The 27,925-nt window shown below is 39.7% G+C and overlaps 1 protein-coding gene across 1 annotated transcript; it reads right to left on the bottom strand.

The window, feature by feature from the left end:
* Nucleotides 1-11,530: 11,530 nt before the first annotated feature.
* Nucleotides 11,531-13,890, bottom strand: LOC107788533 (uncharacterized). Its single transcript, XM_016610206.2, has 4 exons — nucleotides 13,741-13,890; nucleotides 13,498-13,625; nucleotides 13,345-13,426; nucleotides 11,531-11,818 (listed from the first exon to the last, which is right to left on the bottom strand). Exons 2-4 carry the CDS (start codon nucleotides 13,615-13,617, stop codon nucleotides 11,661-11,663), a joined length of 360 nt encoding a protein of 119 aa, XP_016465692.1. The 5' UTR covers nucleotides 13,618-13,625; nucleotides 13,741-13,890; the 3' UTR covers nucleotides 11,531-11,660.
* Between the last annotated feature and the right edge of the window lie 14,035 nt (nucleotides 13,891-27,925).

The raw sequence follows: 27,925 nt of genomic DNA, 5'->3' as shown, positions 1-27,925 counted from the left end.
CCCGGGGATGACCACCTCCTTGCCCTCCCAGTTACAGTCTATCCGGGCTATGGGTAGTGTTTCCTTAGTAACAGAGCATATGTACCTCCATGCTCCCGGTCCTATTGATTGGAGGCCTTCGCAACGTTGAAGTCATTCCCGATAGAGCAGCCCCTGGATACGAAGCTCATCAAGGGAGTCTCATGGGACACCTCAAGAATGGTCACATCGGCGTCTGTGGCCGGCTTGGAAGATGAAGGAGCGGATTGCTAAAGCACGAATTTGGAAGTTTTTGCCATCGGGATCTGGGAAATATGAAGGTTTGAAGAAAAGATATGAGGATTTGAAGATGGGATGAATATATGAAGGTCTGGGTTGGAAGTTCAAAGATAATGTGTGAAGATTAAGGATGAAGATATGAAGGTCTAAGGAGCAATGCATGATGATTTGAAGGAGTTATAGGTAAGTAGAGAATTCAAAGCTAAGTCGAAGAGTTGTAGAATCGGAAAGTGGAGAAGTGAAAAACGGTCGGAATTTTTATAGGGGGAGAACAATAAATGCACGACGTTTCTGTTACACCACATGTTTTCATGCGTAAGAGTACGTCGTAGGTCAATTGATGTAAGCTCATAAATGAAATCATCTTTGAAAAGTTTACAAAGTTAGTTAATCATGTTAATTTGAAGGTTACAGATATTTAAGATCATGAATACCAAGTACAAAGAGGGTTTGAAGTCTTAGAAGCTAAACGAATTGAAGAAAATAGGTTTCGTCGAATGTTGACAAGTTAGGAATGTAATAACATGTACTTTTGTGATGAGACTAGGATGCTTAACAATATAAGGAGGTTATGTTATGAGTTATTATAGTTGTATGATAGTTGTGTGTTATGTTTTTAAGTCAAGAAATTTGTGGAACAAAAGTTGGCAAAGGTCATCACAAGTTACATTCATAAATGTGCTGAAAACTAGGTCAAATGTAGATGCGATTTTCTCCCAATTTACTTCTTATTATGGGGTGATCCACATAATAAATTTAAGATCTATGTGTCTAGTTTCGAACTCATTAAACTGTTCATTGATACGACATCAGAGTAGAGAGATATTTGCTTTTTTGGGAGACTGCGCCAAGCAGCTCTCTACGGGACCCACAATGGCGGTTGAGATGTATTGATATATATAAGACGCCTCAACCCCATTTTAACTCATTATTTTTCAGTATCTTCAGATCCTAGACATCGTAAAAAACCCTCTCAAGGTTCTCTCATGATCCAAGACCCAACCAAAGGGTAAACAACACAAATCAAGTGTCGGGAATCCCGTCGCGCTAGTAAGTTTCTTGTTCTTCTTGTTGTTGCTGATTTTTGGGTGGTTCCAGCTCGTGTGGGAGGTTGTTTTAAGTGGTTTAAGTTCAGTAAAATACTATCCCAAGGTTTTCATATCAACCCTAGGTTATTTCAAGTCTTGCAAATGGATTACACCATATTTCAAAATCAAAAGTTTGTTCTAGTGAAGAACAACACCTCTTTGAGGTTGTGTTGTCATTGAGGATAGTTGTGGGCTATGTTTAGGTGAAATTTCAAGTTGTTGCTACTGGCTAAGGTGAGTATAATAGAATAATAATTGCGCTTAAGCTTGCTTGTATGTTGGTTACGTTGTTAGGATGATAAACTACAAGATAATACTTGAATTAGCTTAAGTCACTTCTATGGTGTTGTATTGCCATTGAGGGCTGTTGTAAGCTAAATATAACTTGGATTTAGACTTGAAGCTACTGTAGAAGGTATTTTTATTGTGTTCTTGCATGTGCGTAAGTTTATCTTGATATTTATTAAGTTAAATGGATGTACTAGACATGAACTAATGAATAAAGTTGCTAATTGAAGATAGTTGGATTGTGGATTGTTTCCTTTGTTATAAATATATGATATAATATGGAATCATTGATAAATGACTTCATTATCATGTTAATTATGCTGTTAAGTTAATGTAAGAAGACTATAAAGGGGTGATAATGGGGTTGAAGGGTGCTGAAGGGATTCAATACGAGCTTGCCGCTCGTCGTGATATGTTGACGACTTGTTAATGAAATATTTTGTACCCTATTGTTGATGTTGTTCTTATTGTATTGCTCTGGTTGTTGTTGTTGGTATATGGTATTGGAGGAGGCCCTTGTTACAAGGGAGATACTGCCCAAATTTACATAAAACGAGCTACTAGCTTAAGTTACACACTTAGCCTTTATTCAGCATTGATTTTGAATCTTCTTATGCTATGGTAGACGGAGTTGAGTTGTTTGAAGAGTTTCTTTGAAGCTATTAAGGACTCAATGAGGTTAAGGTATGTTAAGGCTAAACCTTTCCTTCAGTTTGGCTTGATCACGTAACTACATGTGTTTGATAACGAGACATAAAGAGAAGTTCATATTCCTGAATTTATGTACATTGGCCTAGTCTCTTCAGTATTCTCCGTTATCGGGACTTTCTATTCAGTTAAGTATTGTATTTTTCCCGTCAAGAGAGCAGAGGGTGTGTGTGTGTGTGTGTGTGTGTGTGTGTATATATATATATATATATATATATATATATATATAGTATTATAGTATTTTTATTACCATTGAGCTATAATCGATGGGCAGGCCCCTATTGGGCAACCTCTGATCAGATGGTACGTTATATACGGAGCCTACTGCGGTCGAGCGCCTATGAGGGAGTCCAGAAATGCCGAGATATAGAGCCTAGTATGGCCGAGCTCCTATGAGCGAGCCTACTACGGCAGAGTAGTTATATATATACCGAGCCTTATAGGGCCGGACAACTATTTTACTTATTATATTGAGAGAGTTGAGTCAGTATCAGCAGGTAAGCATATCTTCAGATTATCTTTGACTCCCAGTTACTTTCAGTTTTTGTATTATCAGTTTAGTTGCAGCTTTCAGTTATTCTATTGTCTTACATACTCGGTACATTATTTTGTACTGACGTCCCTTTTTCCGGGGATGCTGCATTTCATGCCTGCAAGTCCTGATAGACAGCTGGATAGACCTTCCCAGTAGATAGAGCCAAACATCAGCTTGGTTAGTAAGCTCCACTTCCCCGTAGTTACCAGGTCTAGACCTTGGAGTCCATTTTTTTATACAGGTTTGATGGGTAGGTCGAGTCCCTGTCCCTACCATGATACAGTCATCTCTAGAGGCTTGTAGACGAGTCCTGTATATTTTCTATATCAGTAGATGTTCATGGCGGCTTCGTCGGCCTGCACAGTTATATATATCAGTTTTTAGGTATGTTTACCCGACAAATGAGAGAGGCATTATTTTCAGACTATTCAGAATATGGCCTCGTCGGCATAAGTTGAGGGTTACCCCTCTAGAGTTCACAATTACAGAGTGGTACACTCGAGCCAAATGTGGCACCGAGTGTCGGCCATGCCTCCCTAGGTTTGGGGCGTGACAAACTTGGTATCAGAGCAGTTCTATCCTAGGGAGTCTACAAGCATTGTCTAGTAGAGCCTTGTTTATAGATGTGTTGTGCACCACATTATATAAACATGAAGCTACAAGGCATTTAGGAGTCTGTTACCCTTCCTTAAAATCCAAATCGTGCTATAGAGCCAAGTCATAAGAGTTCGGGCCAAAACTTATGTTTGCTAATGATATAGACATGCTTTCAATTAGAAACAATTATAGCTAGCCAGAGGGCTAATATAGCAACAAGTATGGGCACTAATAGAGAGAGAGAGTTCTTGACGATGTGGCCCTGTTTGAGGCCCTATCAGATCATGCATACCTGATGTGCAAATATCCATCTTAACACCCTAAGATGGGAATATCAAATACACCCCGTGAATAGCAGGCCATGGGAGTATCATAAGGTAAAATTTTAAGTTTCAACGTGTAACTGAAGCAAGGTGAAGGAGGGTACGAGGTGCCCTGTTAGTGAAGATTATCAATATTTAAAATTCAGGCAGAGAAATACAAGTACTCTGAGTTTACTTTCAACAGTAATAGAGGTATGTATAATTGGCCACAACCATCTCAGTTATGCCCAATGGAAGCTAACAGATTTAGTTTAAGAGAATGATGGGATATCAGGATCCAGTTGGGGTTAGAGTAACCCAAAATGGTGGAATGAGCCAGGGGAGCTAAAGGGAAACAAGGTTTTGTTGAAGTTTTTAGAATAATGTGATAGACAGAAATATTAGCAGGAGAATAAGAAGAGAGTAAATGAAGCATTACGAGTAAGGTATGATAAATGGGTGATAAAGGTAGATCAAAATATGACAAGATGGCATAGTCTATAGTTAAGTGAAGGAAAAGACAAGAGATGACAGGCCTTGAGACAATAAGAGAGTATAAGTTGTTGACTCCCACATGATTACCAACAAGCTAAGTTAGACCCCGGGAGTAATAAAAATTAGTATAGGCTAGTAAACAAGATAAAACCGAACATGATTTAGGGACTGAAGGATTTGATAATAGTCATCATCATGAGAATTTCAGAGATTGCGTTTCGGCAATGATAGAATGGGTAACGGAAGAATAACCTTTAAAGGTCATTCAGGAAGACACTTCCCTAAAGCAAGCACTGTGAGCAGAGTTAATCTTAAGGAACTAAGTGTGCTAGTTACACTAGGTGTCACCCTCGCGCGTAAGAAATTCAGCTATCCCTGGTAGAGAAGGGTTATCGCAAGGTGAGTAAGATTCAGTGAAGACGTGAAAAGATGGAAAAGATGATGAGGCTAGTACTCCCCTAAAGGGGGGAAGACGGTGTGATATGGTATTAAGTCAGAGTTAAGTGGTTCAGTTAACTATGGAATAGTAAAGAAAAAATGCGGTAAAAGGTGAAAGGAATAAGATTGCATTTATTCGGATCCTACAGATATGTTACGACTCCAGAACATTATTTCAAGCACGATGCCGGGGAGAGGAAGTAACGATTCCCGACCAGGATGTTATTGATAAATAAGTGTGAATGGACACTTGATACATTAAGATCCAGTGCGAAAGGCAAGTTAAGACAAAATACATAACCCAAGAGAGGTTACACAGAATATAGATATGAGCATGGACTGACGAGTAGTTAATAGTTGATCCAGGAAGAGCCTAGTTATGGCTAGACAAGAGGTCTCAGATAAATGAGATGATCATGCAAGATAAACGTAATGACCCAACTCAGGAAATTCAGCCTCACAGATATGACATCGTAATCCTTGAGAAATATTCAGATAGAATTTGTGGTAGTTAAATGTATCGTATAAGTATTACTGAAATAAAAGAGAGTGCCACCATGGAGACAATCAAAATATCAATTCAGAAGCAACCCTACGAGCACAAGGGCGCAAAGGTAAGTAACTAAGGATAATTATAGGCGAGTAAGAACATCAGAAATTTTGTGGGGTATACAATGTAATAAACTCGCAGCTTTACAAGAGTCAGAGGGTCTTTCCTAAGTACTACAATGAAAGACTAGCTGAGAAAATAAGAAAGAAGGCTTCAAGCTACGCATAGTGACTAAAGAGGAAATGATCTTATAACAACAATCTCACTACAACATTGTATACACTCCATAAAAAAGTGGCTCTGATCGTGCTAATGAACGGGGGAAAAAAAGTAATATTCGAGATCATATGAGTTGCACGAAATTCCAATAAGTGTGGGCACTAAGATAAGCCAAGTACTCATGCAACAAGTGGCAGAACAACCAGGAAAAGTAATTGCTTTTTTTTAAAAGAAAGCTAAGAAGGCACGAAAGGAATTATTCGATCAATGACCCAGAGTTAGTTACATTATGAACACACTTAAGATTTCGGAGTATTATCCATGCAGTATGTATGTTGACATTCCTACAGCTATAGGAGACTCCGGTATAAGTTAAAAGAAACAATTGAGTCCACCTCACAGACAAAGGCTTGAATTGTTAGAAGATTATATTATGGATGTTCCATAGCATCTACCAAAGGCAAAAGTAATAACTAATACCCTGAGCCGCAGATCGGAAGATAGCTTAAGCCTACTTAAAGGCTGAGAGAGAAGAGGAAACTAAAGAGTTACATCAACTAAGTGAAACAGGAGTCTTATTATTAGATCCTGATAATTATAGGATTCATGATTCATAACACTGCAGAATCACTCTTAATAACATAGGTACAAGAGATATAATACAACTGCCATATTTTATAATGGATCTACAATAAAGCCAGTTAAAAGAGTACCAGCCTCATCAGAAGTCAGTATAAAGCGCTAGTCAGAATGTGTATGCACCAGAGGTGCAAGTATTATAGTAGAGCTTCAAGTTGTGGATGTGAATCCTACCTATATAGAAGGGAGGTTATGAAAGAAACAGAGATACGATGCGATATTTAATGGTAAGTAAGGTAAATGTGAAGAAGGTACGAGACACTCAAGTGCAGAAGGTTGTGAATAGTCCAAACTTCATGTAGAGTGCTAGAACTGATGTGATTCAGTATCCAGAAATGATACTGGTGTCGTCAGTAGCATATCTTCCACCCTATGGTTTCCAAATATAGAGAGGTCTAGTTATGAGAGTAAAGAAGAGGTAGAAACGATGTGATGTCTCGCTTGAGGTTCCAGGATAACATAAGGAAATCTATGGTGCTAGCAAGTTAAAGGAAGCTTGCGAGTAGTATAAATAGATATGTGTAGGTCACAGGCTAAAGTATGATAGAGCGACAAGGTTTTAGGTAGACAAGAGTAAAGATAAGAAAATGTGAGTCATAAGGTGACAAGAATAAGTAAGTCCTCGGGATTAAACCTATCAAAACAAGAGAGCTGATGGTTTCTGTAAGTTATAAAAAGCTCAGTATAGCTTGAATGAACTCAGAGCAGTTTAAGACTAGGGGCATTTAAAAAAGATGGAATGCTGCCCTGGTAGTAGAATGAGAGTGTAAGTGTGATAAATGATAAGAGGATGACAATTGGGCCTTCGATTGAGTAATAATTGAAAGAGAAGTCATTTCATGAATTGCATAGGATTTGAATACTCCCATAAGATGAATCACGTTGGGATGCTATAACATATGGTTTTTGAAGTTTAGTATCATTCCTAGATGGATCAGGCAAATAACTGCAAATGTTCTTGATGAGACATGAGCCCTAGTGAAAATGTATTACGTAAGAGGTTTCAAGTTATCAGTGTTAGATTATAGATCAACATTAAGGTGAATCAACAATAGATGAATAAAGGTTACAAAGTATGAGATGAGATTAGGTTGTAAATCTTAAGATGAACAGTAATGAGGAAGCATTAAGGGACTTAAATTTATACATATAGGATAAGCAGCGAGAGAGTAACTTGGAGTTAGGTAGCAGACCTTGGTAATAATAAATTAAAGTAAGTGTTGTGGTATAGTATAAGCTACCTAGATATAGTTAAGCCATAAGCATAGCTAACCGAGGCTATGAAACAAGATATAGAAATAGTTGTAAGTTCGACAAGTACCGAGCGAAGAACTTTAGTACACCTATAGATTCCTAGAGGGACAGCTTGTCATAGTTCTGTATATGTTCACAAAGTGAGGCCTAGAGATTGGCTAAAAGCTGGAGGACAAATGAGAGAAGAGTGACATAGGTGCATATATAAGGACAGGGTCTTACATGCTGCATGACATAAGGTAGCAATAGTTATGAGATTGGAAGAATTCCGACCACAAATCGTGGTGTGAGAAAGAGGCCTAAATGGGGGAATACCCTGGCCTATGTATTTATTCACAGAGCAGTTGCCTAGATGGAAAGGATAACAGTAAAGTATTTGTAAGAGCTATAGGTTATGAGACTGATAAACGCATCAGTCAACATTCGAGGACGAATTTTCCAAAGGGGAAAATGATGTTACACCCCATGTTTTCGTACGTAAGAGTACGTCGTAAGTCAGTTGATGTAAGCTCAAAAATGAAATCATCTTTGAAAAGTTTACAAAGTTAGTTAATCATGTTAATGTGGAGGTTTCAAATATTTAAGATCATGAATACCAAGTACTAAGAGGGTTTGAAGGCTTAGAAGCTAAACAAATTGAAGAAAATAAGTTTTGTCGAATGTCGACAAGTTGGGAATGTTATAACGTGTACTTTTGTAATGAGACTAGGATTCTTAACACTATAAGGAGGTTATGTTATGAGTTATTTTAATCGTATGATAGTCGTGTGTTATGTTTTTATGTCAAGCAAGTTGTGGAACAAAAGTTGGCAAAGGTCATCACAAGTTACATTCATAAATGTGCTGAAATTTAGGTCAAATGTAGATGCAATTTTCTCCCAATTTTCTTCGAATTATGGGGTGGTCTACCTACCAAATTGAATATCTATGAGTCTAATTTCTAACTTATTAAGCCGTTAGTTGATACGATATCAGAGTAGAGAGATATTCCTATTTTTGGGAGACTGTGCCAAGCAGCTCTCTATGGGACCCACAATGGCAGTTGAGATGTATTGATATATATAAGACGCCTCAACCCCATTTTAACTCATTATTTTTCAGTATCTTCAGACCATAGACATCGTAAAAACCCTCTCAAGGTTCTCTCATAATCCAAGACCCAACCAAAGGGTAAACAACACAAATCAAGTGTCGGGAATCCCGTCGCGCTAGTAAGTTTCTTGTTCTTCTTGTTGTTGCTAATTTTTGGGTGGTTCCAGCTCGTGTGGGAGGTTGTTTTAAGTAGTTTAAGTTCAGTAAAATACTATCCCAAGGTTTTCATATCGACCCTAGGTTATTTCAATTCTTGCAAATGGATTACACCATATTTCAAAATCAAAAGTTTGTTCTAGTGAAGAACAACACCTCTTTGAGGTTGTGTTGTCATTGAGGATAGTTGTGGGCTGTGTTTAGGTGAAATTTCAAGTTGTTGCTACTGGCTAAGGTGAGTATAATAGAATAATAATTGCGCTTAAGCTTTCTTGTATGTTGGTTACGTTGTTAGGATGATAAACTACAAGATAATACTTGAATTAACTTAAGTCACTTCTATGGTATTGTATTGCCATTGAGGGCTGTTGTAAGCTAAATATAACTTGGATTTAGACTTGAAGCTAATGTATAAGGTATTTGTATTGTGTTCTTGCATGTGCGTAAGTTTATCTTGATATTGATTAAGTTAAATGGATGTACTAGACATGAACTAATGAATAAAGTTGCTAATTGAAGATAGTTGGATTGTGGATTGTTTCCTTTTTTATAAATATATGATATAAGGATGGAATCATTGATAAATGACTTCATTATCATGTTAATTATGCTGTTAAGTTAATGTAAGAAGACTATAAGGGGTGATAATGGGGTTGAAGGGCGCTGAAGGGATTCAATCCGAGCTTGCCGCTCGTCGAGATATGTTGACGACTTGTTAATGAAATATTTTGTACCCTAATGTTGATGTTGTTCTTATTGCATTGCTCTGGTAGTTGTTGTTGGTATATGGTATTGGAGGAGGCCCTTGTTACAAGGGATATGCTACCCAAATTTACATAAAATGAGCTACTAGCTTAAGTTACAGAATTAGCCTTTATTCAGCACTGATTTTGAATCTCCTTATGCTATGGTAGACTGAGTTGAGTTGTTTGAAGAGTTGCTTGGAAGCTATTAAGGACTCAAAGAGGTTAAGGTATGTTAAGGCTAAACATTTCCTTTATTTTGGCATGATCCACTAACTACATGTGTTTGATAATGAGACATAAAGAGAAGTTCATATTCCTGAATTTATGTACATTGGCCTAGTCTCTTCAGTATTACCCCTTATCGGGACTTTCTATTCAGTTAAGTATTGTCTTCTTTTAGTCATTTAATTGAGTATTGTCTTCTTCTAGTCAAGAGAGCAGAGAGCCTATATATACAGTATTACAGTATTTTCATTACCATTGAGCTATAATCGATGGGCAGGCCCCTATTGGGCAACCTCTGATCAGATGGTAAATTATATACCGAGCCTACTATGGCCGAGCGCCTATGAACGAGCCCAGAATGGCCGAGATATAGAGCCTAGTATGGCCGAGCGCCTAAGAGCAAGCCTTCTACGGTAGAGCAGTTACACATACCGAGCCTTATAGGACCGGACAGTTATTTTACTTATTATATTGAGAGAGTTGAGTCAGTATAAGCAGGTAAGCATATCTTCAGATTATCTTTGACTCCCAGCTACTTTCAGTTATTGTATTATCAGTTCAGTTGCAGCTTTCAGTTATTCTATTGTCTTACATACTCGGTACATTATTTTGTACTGATGTCCCTTTTGCCGGGGACGCTGCATTTCATGCCTGCAGGTCCTAATAGACATCTGGATAGACCTTCCCAGTTGACAGAGCCAAACATCAGCTTCGTTGGTAAGCTCCACTTCCCCGGAGTTATTAGGTCTAGACCTTGGAGTCCATTTTTTTATACAGGTTTGACGGGTAGGTCGAGGCCCTATCCCGACCATGATACAGTCATCTCTAGAGGCTTGTAGACGAGTCCTGTATATTTTATATATCAGTAGATGTTCATAGCGGCTTCGTCGGCCTGCACAGTTATATATATCAGCTTTTCGATATGTTTACCGCATAGATGAGAGAGGCATTATTTTCAGACGATTAAGAATATGGCCTCGTCGGCGTAAGTTGAGAGTTACCCCTCCAGAGTTCACAATTACATAGTGGTACGCTCGAGCCAAATATGGCATCGAGTGCCGGTCACGCCTCCCCAGGTTTGGGGCGTGACAGTTTCGCATTCGAGGACAGTCAACCGGCGGCTGACACGTGTCCGAAGTCAGAACGACGCGACTGATGGGACGTTTCATTGACTCAACAACTCAGTCATAACGCACGAAGGAAGAAACCAGGGTTCACTTTTCGCTTCGATAAATCTACCCTCCGAAAAACTAGTGGACTATCTGTGTGCGGGTAAAATCGGGAGCAATATCTACCCCGATTCCTCGATGAGAGAATGAAGGGGGAGCACGGATTCGAGATAATGTAATCTAGGTCAGAGACCCTTCATATCGAGACCCTGGAAGAATGAACAATATATCTGACATCGGACATGGAAAAGCGACGCGCCCCGGGCCGAGTGTAAGTTCTAGACCTCGGGAGACACGGTGAACTGTTATGCCTGACAGATAGTGGGTCGTAATACTCGCCCTTAACCGGATATCACGGCATGAATCTCGCTCAATATTGATTATGGATCAATAATTACCGGAAAAAAAAGATTTTTACTTTTTTTAGACTTATTCTATGATTGAAACATTCCTACTATATAAAAGGGAAGTTTTTCTTTTATCTCACACATTGTAAAACGCAATTCAAAGCAATAAAGGTTTACTTTTGTCTTTCAGTTACTGTTAAAGGCACTGCTCCCTTGTTCTATTCTTTATTCGCGACTGGGCTTGAACCGAGGGTCCAACCGATGATGAGCTCATTATTCAATCTAAGATCAGTCTTGGTCTTAACATTGTGATTGGTTTGATCAATTATTTCATCTTTAATTCATTTATCTGGTACTCTTAGTTACTCGTGTTGAATTAAACGACGTATCCTTTAAACCGCGTACAAATTTAATTGTTATCCGATTTTGGGGTAAACTAACTTTTCTTTTATTTCTCCATGTAGCACATTTAATTACACGTGTCAAATGCATAACATGACTAACTCGAAAGTACATAGAAATTATTAAAATGTATCAAGGTGGACGTATATGGATCAGCAGCAAGAAGAGAGGAACATCCGCATCACGAAAGTAAATCTGTTGAAGGGATTCCGGCAGATTGAAGCTACTCGTCCCTCTGACTCCTTTGAAAAGTTGCAAGTTAGAGTAACCTTTTTCTCCAGCACACTTACCAATACAGATTCCGTTTCTCCTGTAGTTGAAGAATCATCCATCTTTTTAAATAAATACTAGCTACACAAATTATTTCCTCCGTGTTTGTCTAAATAAAATCTGATAATAAATAATGGTCAATAATACTTTTGACCTCAAAATAGAAAGCAGGTGATTTTCAGTTCACAAATTTGTCTGGCGATTCAAGGGAATATCTTCCATACAATTTTAATATACAATTAAGGAAAACTATCATCAACCCCTGTGACCTAGTTCGAGCAAGTTTTGAATTTAAAATGTTTGCAGCATACTAAGTTGCAAATTTCAAAGTCCTTACCATTTGGCCTGAACAAGCATATATAAACCAGCTAAAATAGCCCGTATAACAGAAAAAGGGATCATTAGTCAAGCTAAACAAATAATGTAAGGCTTGAAAACGCTGCTACTACCCGTTTAAGAGCCATTAATTAGTCAAAAGTTAAATTTTTTATTTATATAAATTTTTTATTTTTATGGCTGCAAGTATGACTAAAATTAATGTTGGTGCTTTCCTGGGAAATATAGAAAGGGACTAAAATTTTCCAAAACCAATGGGACCAAGGAAAAAGCAAACAAGCAATAGAAAGTTTGTTAAAAGACAAAAGGACATCATATCCAACGCTTTGTGCCAAAAGAGCGATTATATTGATTCCTTGAAAATTGGGGAATTCAGCAAAGCAATAGAATCCAATGCAAACCCAGTAGTGGTCCAAAAAAGCAAGTTGTATGAATAGTGAATTGTCGTCAACAAAGGGGAGGATATGTTTACATGTACTACTACCCGTTAAGACAAGAATTTTAGAATTGGAAACGCTCCACTTAGAATGATCATGATTCGTGATTCATGACTAACGTATATAACTTCAGCCCCTTTTGTGAAAATTCTCACGTGGACCCCTCAAAAGCTGAAATGATGGGTCAGTGCAACGATCCTCAACTTTGCACCATATATGGTAGCTATGGAAGCTAGACCTCCTCCTGAATGCTGAAAGTGTCTAAGAGAAGATGGAAGACAATGAAACGCACAAACAGAAATCCCCTGCCAGCTCTGAGGCAGGGGCAAAGCCAAACTTTGGTTGGGATGGCCGATCTCGTTGAATGGGTGATGGTAGATTTTGACATGATAATGGAGATGGACTGGCTTCACTCATGTTATGGCAAGATTGATTGTCGAACTAGAACCAGAACCATTAGGTTTGAATTTTCAAATGAGTCAGTAATTGAGTGGAGGGGATGATGTCAATTGACCACCCTTTGTCGGAAAATTATAATGTGTATATAGGTAAAATATCTAATTTTGCAGGTACATAACATATATTGAACATCTTTTGTCGAGAATATTATTTTACTTCTTTTAAATTTAAATACCCTTTGAAAAATTACTGTTCGCTGCTCTCAAGTGTCCTCAGAGTCTAGAAACATTTACTAGCTTCTTTCAAAGAATATGGCTTTTATATATGTAGCGACGATGATATGTACCCAAAATACAAATGGAGCTTATATAAGACAGGAGGAAAGAGAAGTTACCATTCATCTTTGACATCACTTCGGCCACCCTCTGCTGGCACTTGGTGCACCGGTAGTCCGCCAAGAACACAACTTCCTGCACCTGCATGCCTCATAATTGCAATATTTCTACAAAATGTTATGGCTGAAAGGAGAATATAGAAATTAACTTACAAGTGGTACAGACAAGGATTCAATAGAAGCCAGAGTAACTCGAGGAATTTCTCTCCTCATCGACTTATCTACTCCACTACTTGCTGACAACCTATTCTTCTTCCGATCAACAAACTGCATTTTTTCCCCTGCAATCGCTCTGAACAACATTAATACAACTATTCTCTCTAAATGGTATACAACAAATAGATTTTGCGGGAAAATGGAGCTGGTTTGTGACAAGGATTTATGAACAGCTCTCACCACAATGATAGGCAAGTCTTATCTTCCCAGATGTTTTTGTGTTGTGGGAGAAAACACCGTTATAATTACGGTGGAAAAGGTCTTTGAGTTCACAAACAACGGTTTCATTCGTAAAAGCAGCCCACTGTGGTTTGAGTTGAACTTTCTTTTCACGGAATTATTGCACTACTAAGGTCGCTTAAAAGACAAATGTTTACCGGAAAAATTCGGATAACGTTAGATTTTGTGTGTGGTTCTAAGGATATGCAATACAATTTGATATAAATCATGTAGAGAAATAGAGATACGTATATTCTTGACTATGAGAATAGAAATATTGAGCAAAAGAATGAATAAGGTAAAATAAAACAAGCATGATGAGCTATCTTTCAATATGAGAAGTGATCTTTTGTTCCAATGCATTCTGCCCTTTAGCTTACAAGGATTCCCCCTTTTATAGAAGAGGGTTATTACGAAAAAGAATAAAATAAAATATATAGTGGAAGGTCATGATGACCTGTCTCTTTCTTGATTCCTGCCAAGATTCTTTCTCTTGGAGCGGTCGCAACGGCTCTTGTGTATGAGCTCGATACTGGCTCGAGTTCGTTACTGCGTTGGGCCTTTCGGTCTTGGCTCTAGTCCGATCTTCGAGATGGGCGTCGCGTATTTCCGACTTCGAAGTAGTGCCTTGTGGATCGATTCGGCCACGGGCTCGATAGGGTTATCGAGCCGACCCCTCAATCGACCTTCGGGCTCGAGGCTCGCTAATACCGACTTCGGAGCTCACTCCCAAAAATGTAGTTCCGACTTTTTAACACTCGAACTCGATCGAAAGTAGGAAGGCCAAAATCTATTTCGACCGTATACAGATAGTCCCGTCGTTTCTCACGAAGGATGCGGTGAGAATCGACGTGATTTATGGTGGTTCGATCGGGTCATAAGCCGACGTTTTCACAGGGATCGATTATGACGTATGTGATAGTTGTTCTATCGATTCAGCCTTTCAAGGTATTTAATGCTTGTCAGATGGCGGCCGGCCACTTGTGATATTGAACAGTCACGGTGCGAGCCTATAAATAGCTCTTCCATCTATCATTTACTTCTTTCACGCGTTTACTCCCCTAAATTTTCTCATATTTTCTTCCTTTCTTGTTGCTACCAGAGTTTTGGTGCCGTCTATTTTTCATTTTCCTTTGTCTTTCTTCCTCCCATATCAATGTCCAAGACTTCGAAAACTGTGCCTCAGAAGGAGAAAGCTTCTTCTTCACGGTCGTCCGGCTACAAGGCGCCGGTGGAGCCGTCCACCTATGACTATATCCCCGGCCCGTGTATTCTAAAGATCGATTTTAAGGTTGAGAATCCTTCATCCCTCTCGGGTCGATGCGAGCACGTGTCGATGTATATGTGCTCTATAGCGGAGGGTCATCTCGAGGCCGTTAGAAAAGACTGTAACTGGGGTTCCGAGGGTGTGTTGCAAATTCCATCCCCCGAAGAGAGTGTCGTCACCCATGTGGAGGGGTTTTTAAGTGTTTACACTTATCCCTTCACATTGGGTCCGGTGGACCCGGTGATCATCGATTTTTGCAAGAGATATCACGTCACCCTTGGTCAGATTCATCCCTCTGTGTGGCGTATAGTAATCCTACTTCGCTTCTTCTCCACTAACGCCGGGGGGCTGGATTTTACCCTGAATCACCTCATTCGGTTGTATCGGCCTCAAATCTTTCGAGGATTAATCAGACTTCATCGTCGGGCATCAAAGGCTTTGATGTAGAGCATCGACGAAGACAAGGATCGGGGTTTGATGGTGAGTTACATCTGGGTGAGGACCCGTGACCTTATTGCGGAAGAGAAGATGTCGTTCCCTGAGGAATGGAATTTCGATCGAAAGTTGTTTTCATAGATAATTTTTTTTTTGATGTTTCTTCCCGATATACAGCTGCCCCTTCGATGCCCCAAGCGGTGCCCGACCTCGAGGAATGGGTTCGGAAGTTAGCCTCGACTTCCTCTTATGCCGAACGCGCTTGGCGTGATTTGGCTAAAGGCAGATGGGAAGCCAAGAACCATGGTAAGGTTTTACTTCTCGTTTCCTTCGAAGTGCTCTTTGTGTTCCATTCGTTACCGATTTCCAGTCATGCAGGCATAACTAAGGATTCCATTTTGAGGCCTTCGAGCGGTGAAGAAGGAACCAAGTCCCCAGTCCCGAAACCGGGGAAAGACAAGAAGTGCAAAGCTGCCTCTCGATCAAAGAGCTCCAAGCCCGAAACTCGAAGGGTGAGGAGGAAAGCAATTGCCCTTTCGATTGACTCGGTCCAACGACTGAGAGAAGAAGAAGAAGACGAAGAAAAAGAAGAAGAAGAAGAAGAAGAAGAAGAAGAAGAAGAGGAAGAAGGAGGTGCCTCGGCCTTGGTGTCCCGAATCGGCATATGATATGATCCCAAATAAAGTCTATAACTTCTTTCTCTCTTATTTTCTCGAACGCCTGTGCTTCAACCCATTTAGAAAAATAGTTAGTCATAAATAAAATGAATTTGGCTTTACTTGGTGTCGATGGCAGAGGGCCGACGATATCCATTCCTCACTTCATGAACGGCCATGGGGATAGGACTGAGTGGAGTTGCTCTTCGGGTTGACGGATCATTGGTGCAAACCTTTGACATTTGTCACATTTACGAACAAATTCCTTCGCATCTTTGCCCATATCGATCCAATAATACCCTGCTCTGATTATTTTTCGAACTAATTTATCGGCTCCAGAGTGATTCCTGCAAGTACCCTCGTGCACATCCCATAGGATGTAATCGGTATCTCCCGGACCCAAGCATACTGCCAACGGTCCATCGAATATTCTTCGGTACAGCGTTCCGTCCGAAGCCAACGTGAATCGAGCAGCTTTAGTCCGTAGGGTTTTAGAATCTTTAGGGTCTGATGGGAGTTTTCCGCTCTTCAAGTATTCAATATACTTGTTTCTCCAATCCCAGGTTAAGCTTGTAGAATTTATCTCGGCGTGACCTTCTTCGATTACCGATCTCGAAAGTTAAACAACATTCCCCGAGCCCAAGTCATCTACCTCGACCGACGACCCCAAATTCGCAAGCGCATCGGCCTCATTATTCTGTTCCCGTGGAACATGCCGTAAAGTCCATTGTTTGAAATGGAGCAAAATGACAAGAAGTTTATCTAAATACCTTTGCATTCTACCTTCTCGAACTTCGAAGGTTTTGTTTACTTGACTCACCACCAACAAAGAGTCACAATTGGCTTCAATGATTTCTGCTCCCAAGTTTTTAGCTAGCTCAAGACCTGCAATTATGGCTTCATACTCGGCCTCGTTGTTAGTCAACCGAATAGTTTTAATAGATTGACTAATAGTGTTACCAGTGGGTGGTTTCAAAACTATGCCTAGCCCGGACCCTTTCACGTTCGAAGCCCCGTCCGTAAAAAGGATCCATACCTCTGATGATGTACCTGATTTCAACATGAGTTCTTTTTAGACTTCGGGTACGAGGGTTGGCGTGAAATCGGCCACGAAGTCTGCTAAAATTTGAGACTTGATGGCCGTACGGGGTTGATATTCGATATCGTACCCACTGAGTTCGACGGCCCATTTGGCCAGTCGGCCTGATAACTCGGGTTTGCACAAAATATTACGAAGCGGGTAAGTGGTTAACACGCATATGGGATGACATTGAAAGTTCGGCCTTAACTTTCTAGAGGCGCTTATCAGTGCAAGTGCCAATTTTTCTAGGAGCGGATATCCAGTTTCCGCTTCTCCTATGGTTCGACTCATATAATAAACGGGGAATTACGTACCTTGCTCTTCTCAAACTAGGACACCGCTTACGATGACTTCCGATACTGCCAAGTACAAACAAAGTTTTTCGTTTGTTTTTGAAGTGTGAAGTAGTGGTGGGCTTGATAGATATCACTTTAGTTCCTCTAATGCTTGTTGGCACTCCGGGGCCCAAGGAAAATCGTTCTTTATTTTGAATAGAGAGAAATATTTATGACTTCGGTCTGATGATCTTGAAATGAACCGGCCTAAGGCTGCAATCCGACCCGTTAGCCTTTGTACGGCCTTCATGCTGTCCATAACGACGATGTCTTCGATGGCCTTGATTTTATTGGGGTTAATCTCTGTTCCCCCGATGTGACACCATGAAGCTGAGGAACTTGCCCGAACCGACCCCGAAAGCACATTTTTCGAGATTGAGCTTCATGTTGTATTTCCTCCAAATTTCGAACGTTTCCTGCAAATGGATCAAATGGTCCTCTGCGCGTAGGGATTTAACTAGCATGTCATCAATATAAACTTCCATTGGTTTTCCTATTTGTTCTTCAAATATTTTATTTACTAGGCGTTGGTAAGTAGCCCCTGCTTTCTTTAGCCCGAAGGGCATCACATTATAACAATACGTTCCATATTTGGTGACAAATGAAGTCTTTTCCTGGTCCTCCGGGTTCATCTGGATTTGATTATACCCGAAATAGGCATCGAGAAAAGTGAGGATCTCGTGGCCGGCCGTGGCATCGATCATGCGATCGATGTTGGGCAGCGGAAAGGAATCTTTGAGGCATGCTTTGTTCAAATCCTTATAGTCCACACACATTCTAAGTTTGTTCCCTTTTTAGGGACTACAACTACGTTGGCTAACCACTCGGGATATTTCACCTCCCGAATGGACCCTACTTTGAGAAGCTTGGTTACCTCGTCCTTTATGAATGCGTGCTTTCCCTCGGACTGGGGTCTTCTCTTTTGCTTCACCGATCTGAACCTGGGGTCCAAACTTAGCCGATGCGTCGTTATGTCCGGCGGGATCCCTGTTATATCCATATGGGACCAGGCAAAACAATCGATGTTATCGATAAGAAATTGAACGAGTTTCTTTCTGAGTTCGGGGCTCAACCCCGTTCCCAAGTATACCTTTTGCTCGGGCCAGTGTTCGATTAATGTGACTTGCTCTAGTTCCTCGATTGTTGATTTAGTGGCGTTGGAGTCATCGGGAATCACGGAAGATCGAGGGACCCTTTGATCATCATCCTCTTTGATTTTCTGGTTGTCTGGCTGGGTCGAAGCCGATGTTTGTGATTGCTATTTGGTGTTCCGTTCTCCTTTCGAGCCCGATTCTTTTATCGGCGACGGTGAGGACATTGGTTTAGCTTCCTCGACGGCGAACATTTCCTTTACGGCTGGTTGTTCTCCGTATACCGTTTTGATACCTCTCGATGTCGGGAATTTGAGGGCCTGGTGTAGGGTTGAAGGTACGGCTCTCATGTTATGGATCCATGTCCTTCTGAAAAGGGCGTTGTATCTCATATCACCTTCGATCACGTGAAACTTTGTTTCCTGGATGGTTCCGGCCACGTTTATTGGTAGGATTATCTCGCCTTTGGTTGTTTCACATGCCATATTGAACCCGTTTAGAACCAGAGTTGCGGGTACGATCTGATCTTGTAGGCCGAGCTGCTCTACTACCTTCAATCGGATGATGTTGGCCGAGCTACCTGGATCGATTAACACACGCTTAATTTTGGTTTTATTCATGAGTACAGATATTACCAGTGCGTCATTATGAGGTTGGATGACCCCTTCTGCATCTTCATCATCAAAGGACAAAGTCCCCCTATGGGTGCGTAATCTTGAGTCCGAGATCACTTTTCCCTCACAATCGATGTTTTAGTGCGTTTAAGCACTGGTCCCTGAGGGGTATCGATGCCGCCGATGATCATGTAAATGACGTACTGCGGTTCTTCTTGCTTGTTTCGCTTGCTGAAATCCCTATTTTTAAAATGGTTCTTCGCCCTATCACTCAGAAATTCCCGAAGGTGCCCTTTGTTAAATAAGCAGGCTATTTCCTCTCTTAGTTGCTTGCAATCTTCCGTTCTGTGGTCATGGTTACCATGATATTCGCACGTTTGATTGGGATTTCTTCGGGCATGATCGGTCTGCATGGGTCGAGGCCATTTAGTGTCTTTGATGCGTCCGATGGCCGACACGATAGCGGATACACCAATGCTGAAGTTATATTCTGATAATCGAGGTGCTTCTATAGGATCGGCATATTTATCGTAGCCGCTCTTACTCATAAGTCCCCGAGAATTTTGCCCTCGATCAATCCTTTGATTGTTCCGAACTGCATTGCGTGTTGAACCGTTGTTCACCCGATCTGCGACGTACAGTCGATATCGGTCTCTGTTCGACCTTTGTTCTCTGTCGATCTCCTTTTGGTTTTTAGTAGCTATCCTGTTCTGATGCACGGGTCCGTACGGAGCTCCTAACTGATCATCCTCAACCCTAATTTTCGATTGGTATCAGTTGTGTACATCTGCCCAAGTTATCGCTGGATACTCGATCAAATTTTGTTTCGGCCGATGTGATGCTGTCGAACTTAGCTCGTTCATCCCTTAGGTGAAAGCTTGTACGGCCCAATCGTGTGTGACCGGTGGTAATTCCATGCATTCCATCTGAAATCGGGATACGAATTCCCTCACAATTTCATTCTCCCTTTGCTTTACTTTGAAGAGGTCTGATTTCCTTGTTGCAACCTTTATGGCACCAGCATTTGCCTTTACGAACGAATCTGCTAACATGGCAAAAGAATCGATGGAATTCGGTGGCAAATTGTGATACCAGATCATCGCTCCCTTCAAGAGGGTCTCCCCGAACGTTTTCAACAACACGTATTCGATCTCATCGTCCTCCAAATCGTTGCCTTTGATGGCACATGTGTAAGAGGTGACATGTTCGTTAGGATCGGTCGTACTGTTATATTTGGGAATTTTAGGCATACAGAATGTTTTGGGAATTGGTTTCGGCGCCGCACTTGACGGAAAAGGCTTTTGTATGAATATTTTCAAATCAAGCCCCTTTATCATTGGTGGAGCCCCCAGGATTTAATCGACCCTAGCATTGTATGTTTCCACTCTCTTGTCATTTTCTTCGACTCGTTTTGTGAGTTCTTCGAGCAATTTAGAAATTTTGGGAGTAGTCCCCGATTCTTGCTCGTTAGATTTCACTATGGCAGGCTCTGTTCTGGGGGTGACTTCTCAAAGTGGATTGGAATCCGGCCTGCTTTATGCACGGGTTTGGCTCTGTAACTGAGCTATCGCTACTTGTTGGGCTTGTAGCATCTCGAAGATCATACGTAAGCTGGCCCCGATTTCTCCTGCATTTTGGGTGTCTCGGGCTACGGATCGAGTACTGCCCTGAATACTTCTTTCCGGTTCGGAACGCTAATTCGCCTCCAAAGCTATTTGTGAATTGACATCCAATGGTATTTCGGCTCGAATTTCGGAAACTTCGATTCGAGCCTCGGTGCCATCGTTAATTGGCCTTCCGGCCCCGGGTACCAAGTTGTTGGTTTCATCTTGAAGGCTGGCTTCGTGGTCGATAAGTAAAGCCATTGCTGATTTGAAGTTGTAAGCTGGCATGCACTTTAGATTTGTATCAAACGATCACTGTTACCCTTACCCCCACGGTGGGCGCCAAACTGTTTACCGGAAAAATTCGAATAACGTAAGATTTTGTGTGTGGTTCTAAGGATATGCGATACAATTCGATATAAATCGTGTAGAAAAATAGAGATACGTATATTCTTGACTATGAGAATGGGAATATTGAGCAAAAGAATGAATAAGGTAAAATAAAACAAGCATTAGGAGCTATCTTTCAATATGAGAAGTGATCTTTTGTTACAATGCATTCTGCCTTTTAACTTACAAGGATTTTTCCTTTTATAGAAGAGGGTTATTACGAAAAACAATAAAATAAAACATATAGTGGAAGACCTATGATGACCTGTCTCTTCCTTGATTCCTGCTAAGATTCTCTCTCCTGGTGCGGTCACAACGGCTCTTGTCTGTGAGCTCGATACTGGCTCGAGTTCGTTACTGGGTTGGGCCTTTCGGTCTTTGCTCGAGTTCGACCTTCGAGATGAGCGTCGCGCATTGCCGACCTCGAAGTAGTGCCATGGGTTCGATAGGGTTATTGAGCCGACCTCTCGATCGACCTTCAGGCTCGAGGCTCGTTAATACCGACTTCGGAGCTCTCTCCCAAAAATGTAATTCTGACTTTTTAACACTCGAACTCGATCGAACGTAAAAAGGGCGAAATCTATTTCGACCGTATGCAACAAATTGTCTCTCTCCCCACCCCTCCACACACCCTGTTGTCCAGCATTATTTAGTTCCCATTATCCAATTAGGTATTTTCGAGTTTATGTAAGATTATTTAACCCCACAGCTGGCTTATATTTCCTTACCTTGCATGCTGATCGTGATTGATCATGGTTTCAGTAACACTATAAACCTCTAGGCTTTAAGCTTCCAAGATAAATTATAGTCTAGTTGGAGCTTGGGGTCAACAGAATCCCACTAACTGGTATTCAATGATGACGGATTTATTTTAGTTATATACACTAATAATTTTAAAAAATTTATATTATACGATCAATTTACCTGATTATAACAAACTAGTACCGTTAACCTATACCGTTAACCTCTTGGTTACTAAATCAAACTATGCTATGAAGATTTGCCTACTATTGTAAGCCATTTTAACTTATATGGTGTAAAAAAGGACTTGAGTTCCAGTTTTACCGTTAACCCTTATCATAAAAGGATTATCGCATGCTAGATCCATGAAAAAGAATCAGCCGACACATTAACTACATATTTAAGTACTATAAATAAAAGTGTGATTATAACACTTTAAACAGTGCCGACTCTACGGTGAAACAAGTAAGACACTTACTTTAGCGCCCCAAATATGGAGTCCGGAACAAAAATGATGCAATTTTGGACTCAAGACACAAATATAGGTGCAAAAAACTATTGATGACTTTTTTATATACAACGTATGTTTTTAATGCGCTATACTTCAACGGCTAGTTATCCCGTTATGGTATAGCGCATGAAATACATGCGCTATGCTTATTATTTTGAAAGACTCAATATAGCGCGTATATTACATGCGATATAACTGAACGTTAAAAGACGGTCTGGTTTACATACTTTAAATATATCACAGCCTCTCTTCCCCGACAGAAGCGTTAAAAAATCCCCCCCCCCCTCCCTTTTATTTTTTTTACAAAAACTCTATTGGAGCCCACTTTGATTCCCGAAATCTGTTGTCGTTCTTATTTTATCGATAAAAGATATGATCCAAGGCTTCCTCGTAGAGTTGAATGTGATTTGTGCTCGATTCGGTTGAAAAGGCAATAATATTTCTCCGCTCAAAAACATTCAAAAATATATATATATATATATATATATATATATATATATATATATATATATATATATATATATATATATATATATATATATATATATATATATATATATATATATATATATATATATATATATATATATATATATATATATATATATATATATATATATATATATATATATATATATATATATATATATATATTAATGTTTATCAATATGTTTTTTGAAAATTATTTATTATTCCATTGTTATAAAGTTAATATTTTGTGTTAGTTTTTGAATATTTTTATAATTGTACAATAATAAATATGTGCCTTTAGTGTTATTTAGTGTCCTTTAGTGATGGCTTTTAGTGTAGTAGAACAATAAATACATTATAATTTATGTTAGTTGACGAATATTTTTATAATTGCTGAATAATAAATATGTGTCTTTAGTGATCTTTAGTATCCTTTAGTGTAGAACAATAATTACCTATCGTCATTAACGTAACCAGTTAGTGTTATCAATTACGGAACAGATATTAATCAATTATTAATCATATAGAAAAAGTATTATCAGATATGATCAAATAAAATATGATAAGTTAAATAAATTAACTGTTTAGTATTTTTGGCTGATCAATAATAAAACAATTAGGTGTCAGCATAATAGAGACACTACCAGGTTTTTGTGTAAAAGATAACAAATTAACATATAAATCGTTACGAATGAAATAAAAAGTTAATAATACTTTAGATAAAAATATTAGAATTTTAAAAATTATATCGATAAGTTAAACAAATTAAATATTTAGTATTATTTTAATGATGAATAAAATTGATAAATAATTAACAGTACATATAAGAGACCATGCCGTATTTTTTTGTAAAAGGTAATAAATTAACATATAAATCGTAACGAACGAAATCAATACTTAATAATACTTTATACAAAAATAATTATGAAAATTATTAAAAATTATCTCGATAATTTAAACAAATTAAATATTTAGTATTTTAATAACGACGACTAAAAATAATAAAAAGTTGACTATACAAATAAGACTCTGCTGAATTTTAGTCGTAAAAACCTAAAAACTAACATATAAATACTTTATATTAAATTAATTAATAATATAAAAATTTATGAATTAAATAAAAATATAGAAAATATCGCAAATATTTTGAAATGTTAAACGAGTAAATAGAATAATATTTTTATTAATATTATTTAATTTACAAACATCATTATGGATCGCCCGTCTGTGCATCCTAGACCTGTTTCTCGTGAGCTACTTTTGCTCCAGGCGGGCCATAGGTCTTCACACATCTGGGATGGACAGTTGCTTAACCAGAACTTCCACCTGAGATGCATTGACCATTTTTGGGAGTTTATTAGGGACCACCCACTTCATCCTCGTATAGTTGTGTGCCTCACTCAGACTGGTTTTTAGCGGGTTGTTGAGGTCGGCCGGCTGCAGTTCGATTGGCCCCTGATCACAGCTCTGATCGAGCATTAAAGACCTGAGACACATACATTTCATTTTCCTACCGGCGAAGCGACCATCGCGCTAGAGGACGTGGAAGTATTATTCGGGTTGCCCATTGACGGTCTTGCTGTCTGCTACCCGCCTGATCTTAGGTATTATAGGAGGCATGAATATCTACAGATGCTGGAGAGGTTCACTGGATTTGGAGAAGACTGCTATAGTCGATTACACCTATCGCATATTGTAACGACTCGGCCGATCGTTTTGAGTATTGTAGCCCCGTTACCCTATTTACTACTTATTTTATCCTTAATTGTTTATACGTGACATGCCTGGGTAGTTGGTTTGGTTCCGGGGATGTTTCGGAATGAGTTGAGACACTTAATGTCAAGGTTGGGAGTTTAAGTTGAAAAGGTTGATCGGATGTTGACTTATGTGTAAATAACCCCAGAATGGAGTTTCGATGGTTCCGACAGCTCCGTAGGGCGAATTTAGACTTAGGAGTGTCACCGGATATTGATTTGGAGGTCCGTTAGTTGATTTTGGCTTGAAATGGCGAAAGTTGGAAAATTGGAAGTTTTGAGAGTTGACTTTGTGGTAGCCGGGCTCGAATATTTTTTCCGGAAGTTGGAATAGGTGTATTGTGTCATTTATGACTTGTGTGAAAAATTTGAGTTCAATCAGAGTTCATTTATAGGTTCCGACATCGAATATAGAAGTTAGAAGTTCATAAGTTCATTAGGCTTGAATTGGGGTATGATTCATATTTTTGATATTGTTTGATGTGATTTGAGGCCTCGACTAAGTTCGTATGATGTTTTAGGACTTGTTGATATGTTTGGTTGAGGTCCCGGGGGCCTCGGGTGGATTTCGGATGGTTAACGGATTGGAATTTGGACTTAGATGATAGCTGATGTTGCAAGTCTGGTTTCCTTTTACGCGATCGCGTGGGAATGTCCGTGATCGCGTACGCTTATTTTGGGCAGCTGGGATTTTGTGTTATGCAGTCGCGTGGGAAAGTCCGCGATCGCGAAGCTTTGGATATCAGTGCATCTCGTGCGCATGGGTTAAGTCACATTCGAGTAGAGGAGATGAGGAGAATAGGTTCACGCGTGGTTGTTATTCGCGATCGCGTAGCAATGTCTGCTATCGCATAAGTCAGTAATGGTTAGGTATCGCGTTCGTGTGGGGCTTTTCGCGATCGCGTAGGGTCAATTTTTGGGCATCTTAGTTTTGTGCTTCGCGATCGCGAAGAAGGGCGTCTGGGCAGACTTAAATATTTCAAAAATGAGGGTTTGAGTCATTTTTCATAATTTGATTTTGGGAGCTCGGATTGAGGCGATTCTTTGAGAGATTTTCTAAGAGAGTGATTGGAGTAAGTGATTCTAATTCGATTTTGGTTAAATTTCATGAATATATCATTGATTTCATAATTTAATTAGGGATTTGGGTTGAAAGATTGTAGAAACTTCATAGGTTTTAATTTGAGGATATGAAGGTCGAGTTGTGATCGAATTTGAGTAATTTTGGTATGGTTGGATTCTTGGTTGAATGAGTGTTCGGATTTTGTGATTTTTTTCAAATTCTGAGACGTGGGTCCGGGGTTGACTTTTTGACTTTTGATTAAGAACTTAGCATTTTCATATGGAGTTGATTACTATATCTCGTGTTGATTGTATCAAATTGTTTGTGGCTAGATTCGAGGCGTTTGGAGGCCGATTTACGAAACCAGGGTGTCACACCCCAAAACCGAGGAGCGCGACCGGCGCTCAACCGAGTGAACCCGATCGAGCAAGCCTGTTAAATTTTCTTATACCCAAACTCATCCACGAATGAAGATAATACATATTTTCATTAATTAGACGAAAATGTATTCATATCTACATTACCAATTCATTTCCAATTGTTTCATCATTTTTAAAGTCTCAAATGGACAAGTAATACATCCACAACATAACATAGTTTGTCTTTCCCCAGCACCAATACACAACCCACACTATGTCTACGGAGTCTCTATAGATAAAGAAGAGTACAATGATAATGCCGGCAACAAGGCCCCGGCTATACCTCGAACAGAATACACAAGTACAAAAGATTCATGATCCCGGAATGAAGTGGGGCTCACCAAGTCAGCTGGGAAGAAGGTGCACTACTATCACTGATCAATATCTGCCCATTTTCTGCCAGTTAAGACAACTTACACGGCTGAAGATTATGCGAAATTATATATCAAGGAGATTGTTAGGCTTCATGGTGTGCCGGTATCTATTATATCAGACCGAGGAGCTCAATTTACGGCTAACTTTTGGAGGACTTTTCAGAAGGGTTTAGGCACACAAGTAAATCTCAGCACTGCATTCCATCCGCAGACTGACAGACAGGCTGAACGTACCATCTAGACGCTTGAAGATATGCTACGAGCATGTGTTCTAGATTTCAAGGGGAATTGGGATGACCATCTGGCACTTATAGAATTTTCCTATAATAATAGCTACCATTCCAGTATTAAAATGGCCCCGTATGAGGCACTGTACGGGAGGAGATGTAGATCACCAGTTGGATGGTTTGAAGTCGGTGAGATAGAATTATATGGGCCAGATTTGATTCACCAAGCCATTGAGAAGGTAAAAATGATACAAGAGCGACTGAGGACGGCACAAAGCAGGCAAAAGTCTTATTCCGACGTCCGACGTCGTGATCTGGAATTTGAGGTTGGTGATTGGGTTTTCCTGAAGATCTCGCCGATGAAGGGTGTTATGCATTTTGGGAAGAAGGGTAAGTTGAGTCCGCGGTATATTGGGCCGTACAAAATTCTTCGACGAATTGGACAGGTTGCTTACGAGTTAGAATTGCCATCTGAATTGGAATTTGTCCACCCGGTATTCCATGTATCTATGTTAAGGAAATGTATTGGAGACCCTTCTCGGGTCGTCCCTATCAAAGATGTACAAGTTACAAAGGATCTATCATATGATGAAGTGCCAGTGGCTATATTAGATCGACAAATCCGCAAGCTGAGAACAAAGGATGTAGCTTCCGTGAAAGTATTATGGAGGAACAAGAATATAGAAGAAATGACATGGGAGCAGAAGAGGAGATGAAGTCTAAATACCCTTACTTATTCCAGAGTGAAGATAACGAGGATGCCGGGGGAAAGAAGGACGCATTATAAGGTGAAACGGCTCTATGAGGTAAGCAATAGCTTGTGAATACTCTTTTTTTAAATACAAAATGGTAATATGCAGATAATGTACAAATCCATAATGCTTTGTATAGTCTTGTAAGGCCATAGGTTAGGTTTAACTGCTTGCAAGTTTGGCTAGTGTCCATTTTATAGGGGAAACTCAGCCGGAAATCTCCGTCGGAATCCACAATGAGTTAGACACCCCATAAACCCTTACATTCGAGGACGAATGTTCCTAAGGGGGAGAGGGTGTTACAACCCAAATTCGCATACCATAGATCACGCCGTAAGTTAGTAGATGTAAATCCAAGAAG

This window comes from Nicotiana tabacum, chromosome 14, assembly GCF_000715075.1.
Source record: "Nicotiana tabacum cultivar K326 chromosome 14, ASM71507v2, whole genome shotgun sequence".
In the NCBI taxonomy this organism is placed as follows: domain Eukaryota; kingdom Viridiplantae; phylum Streptophyta; class Magnoliopsida; order Solanales; family Solanaceae; genus Nicotiana; species Nicotiana tabacum.
The sequence above is the reverse complement of the archived record's forward strand: the minus strand, read 5'-3'. Positions and strand labels throughout refer to the sequence as shown.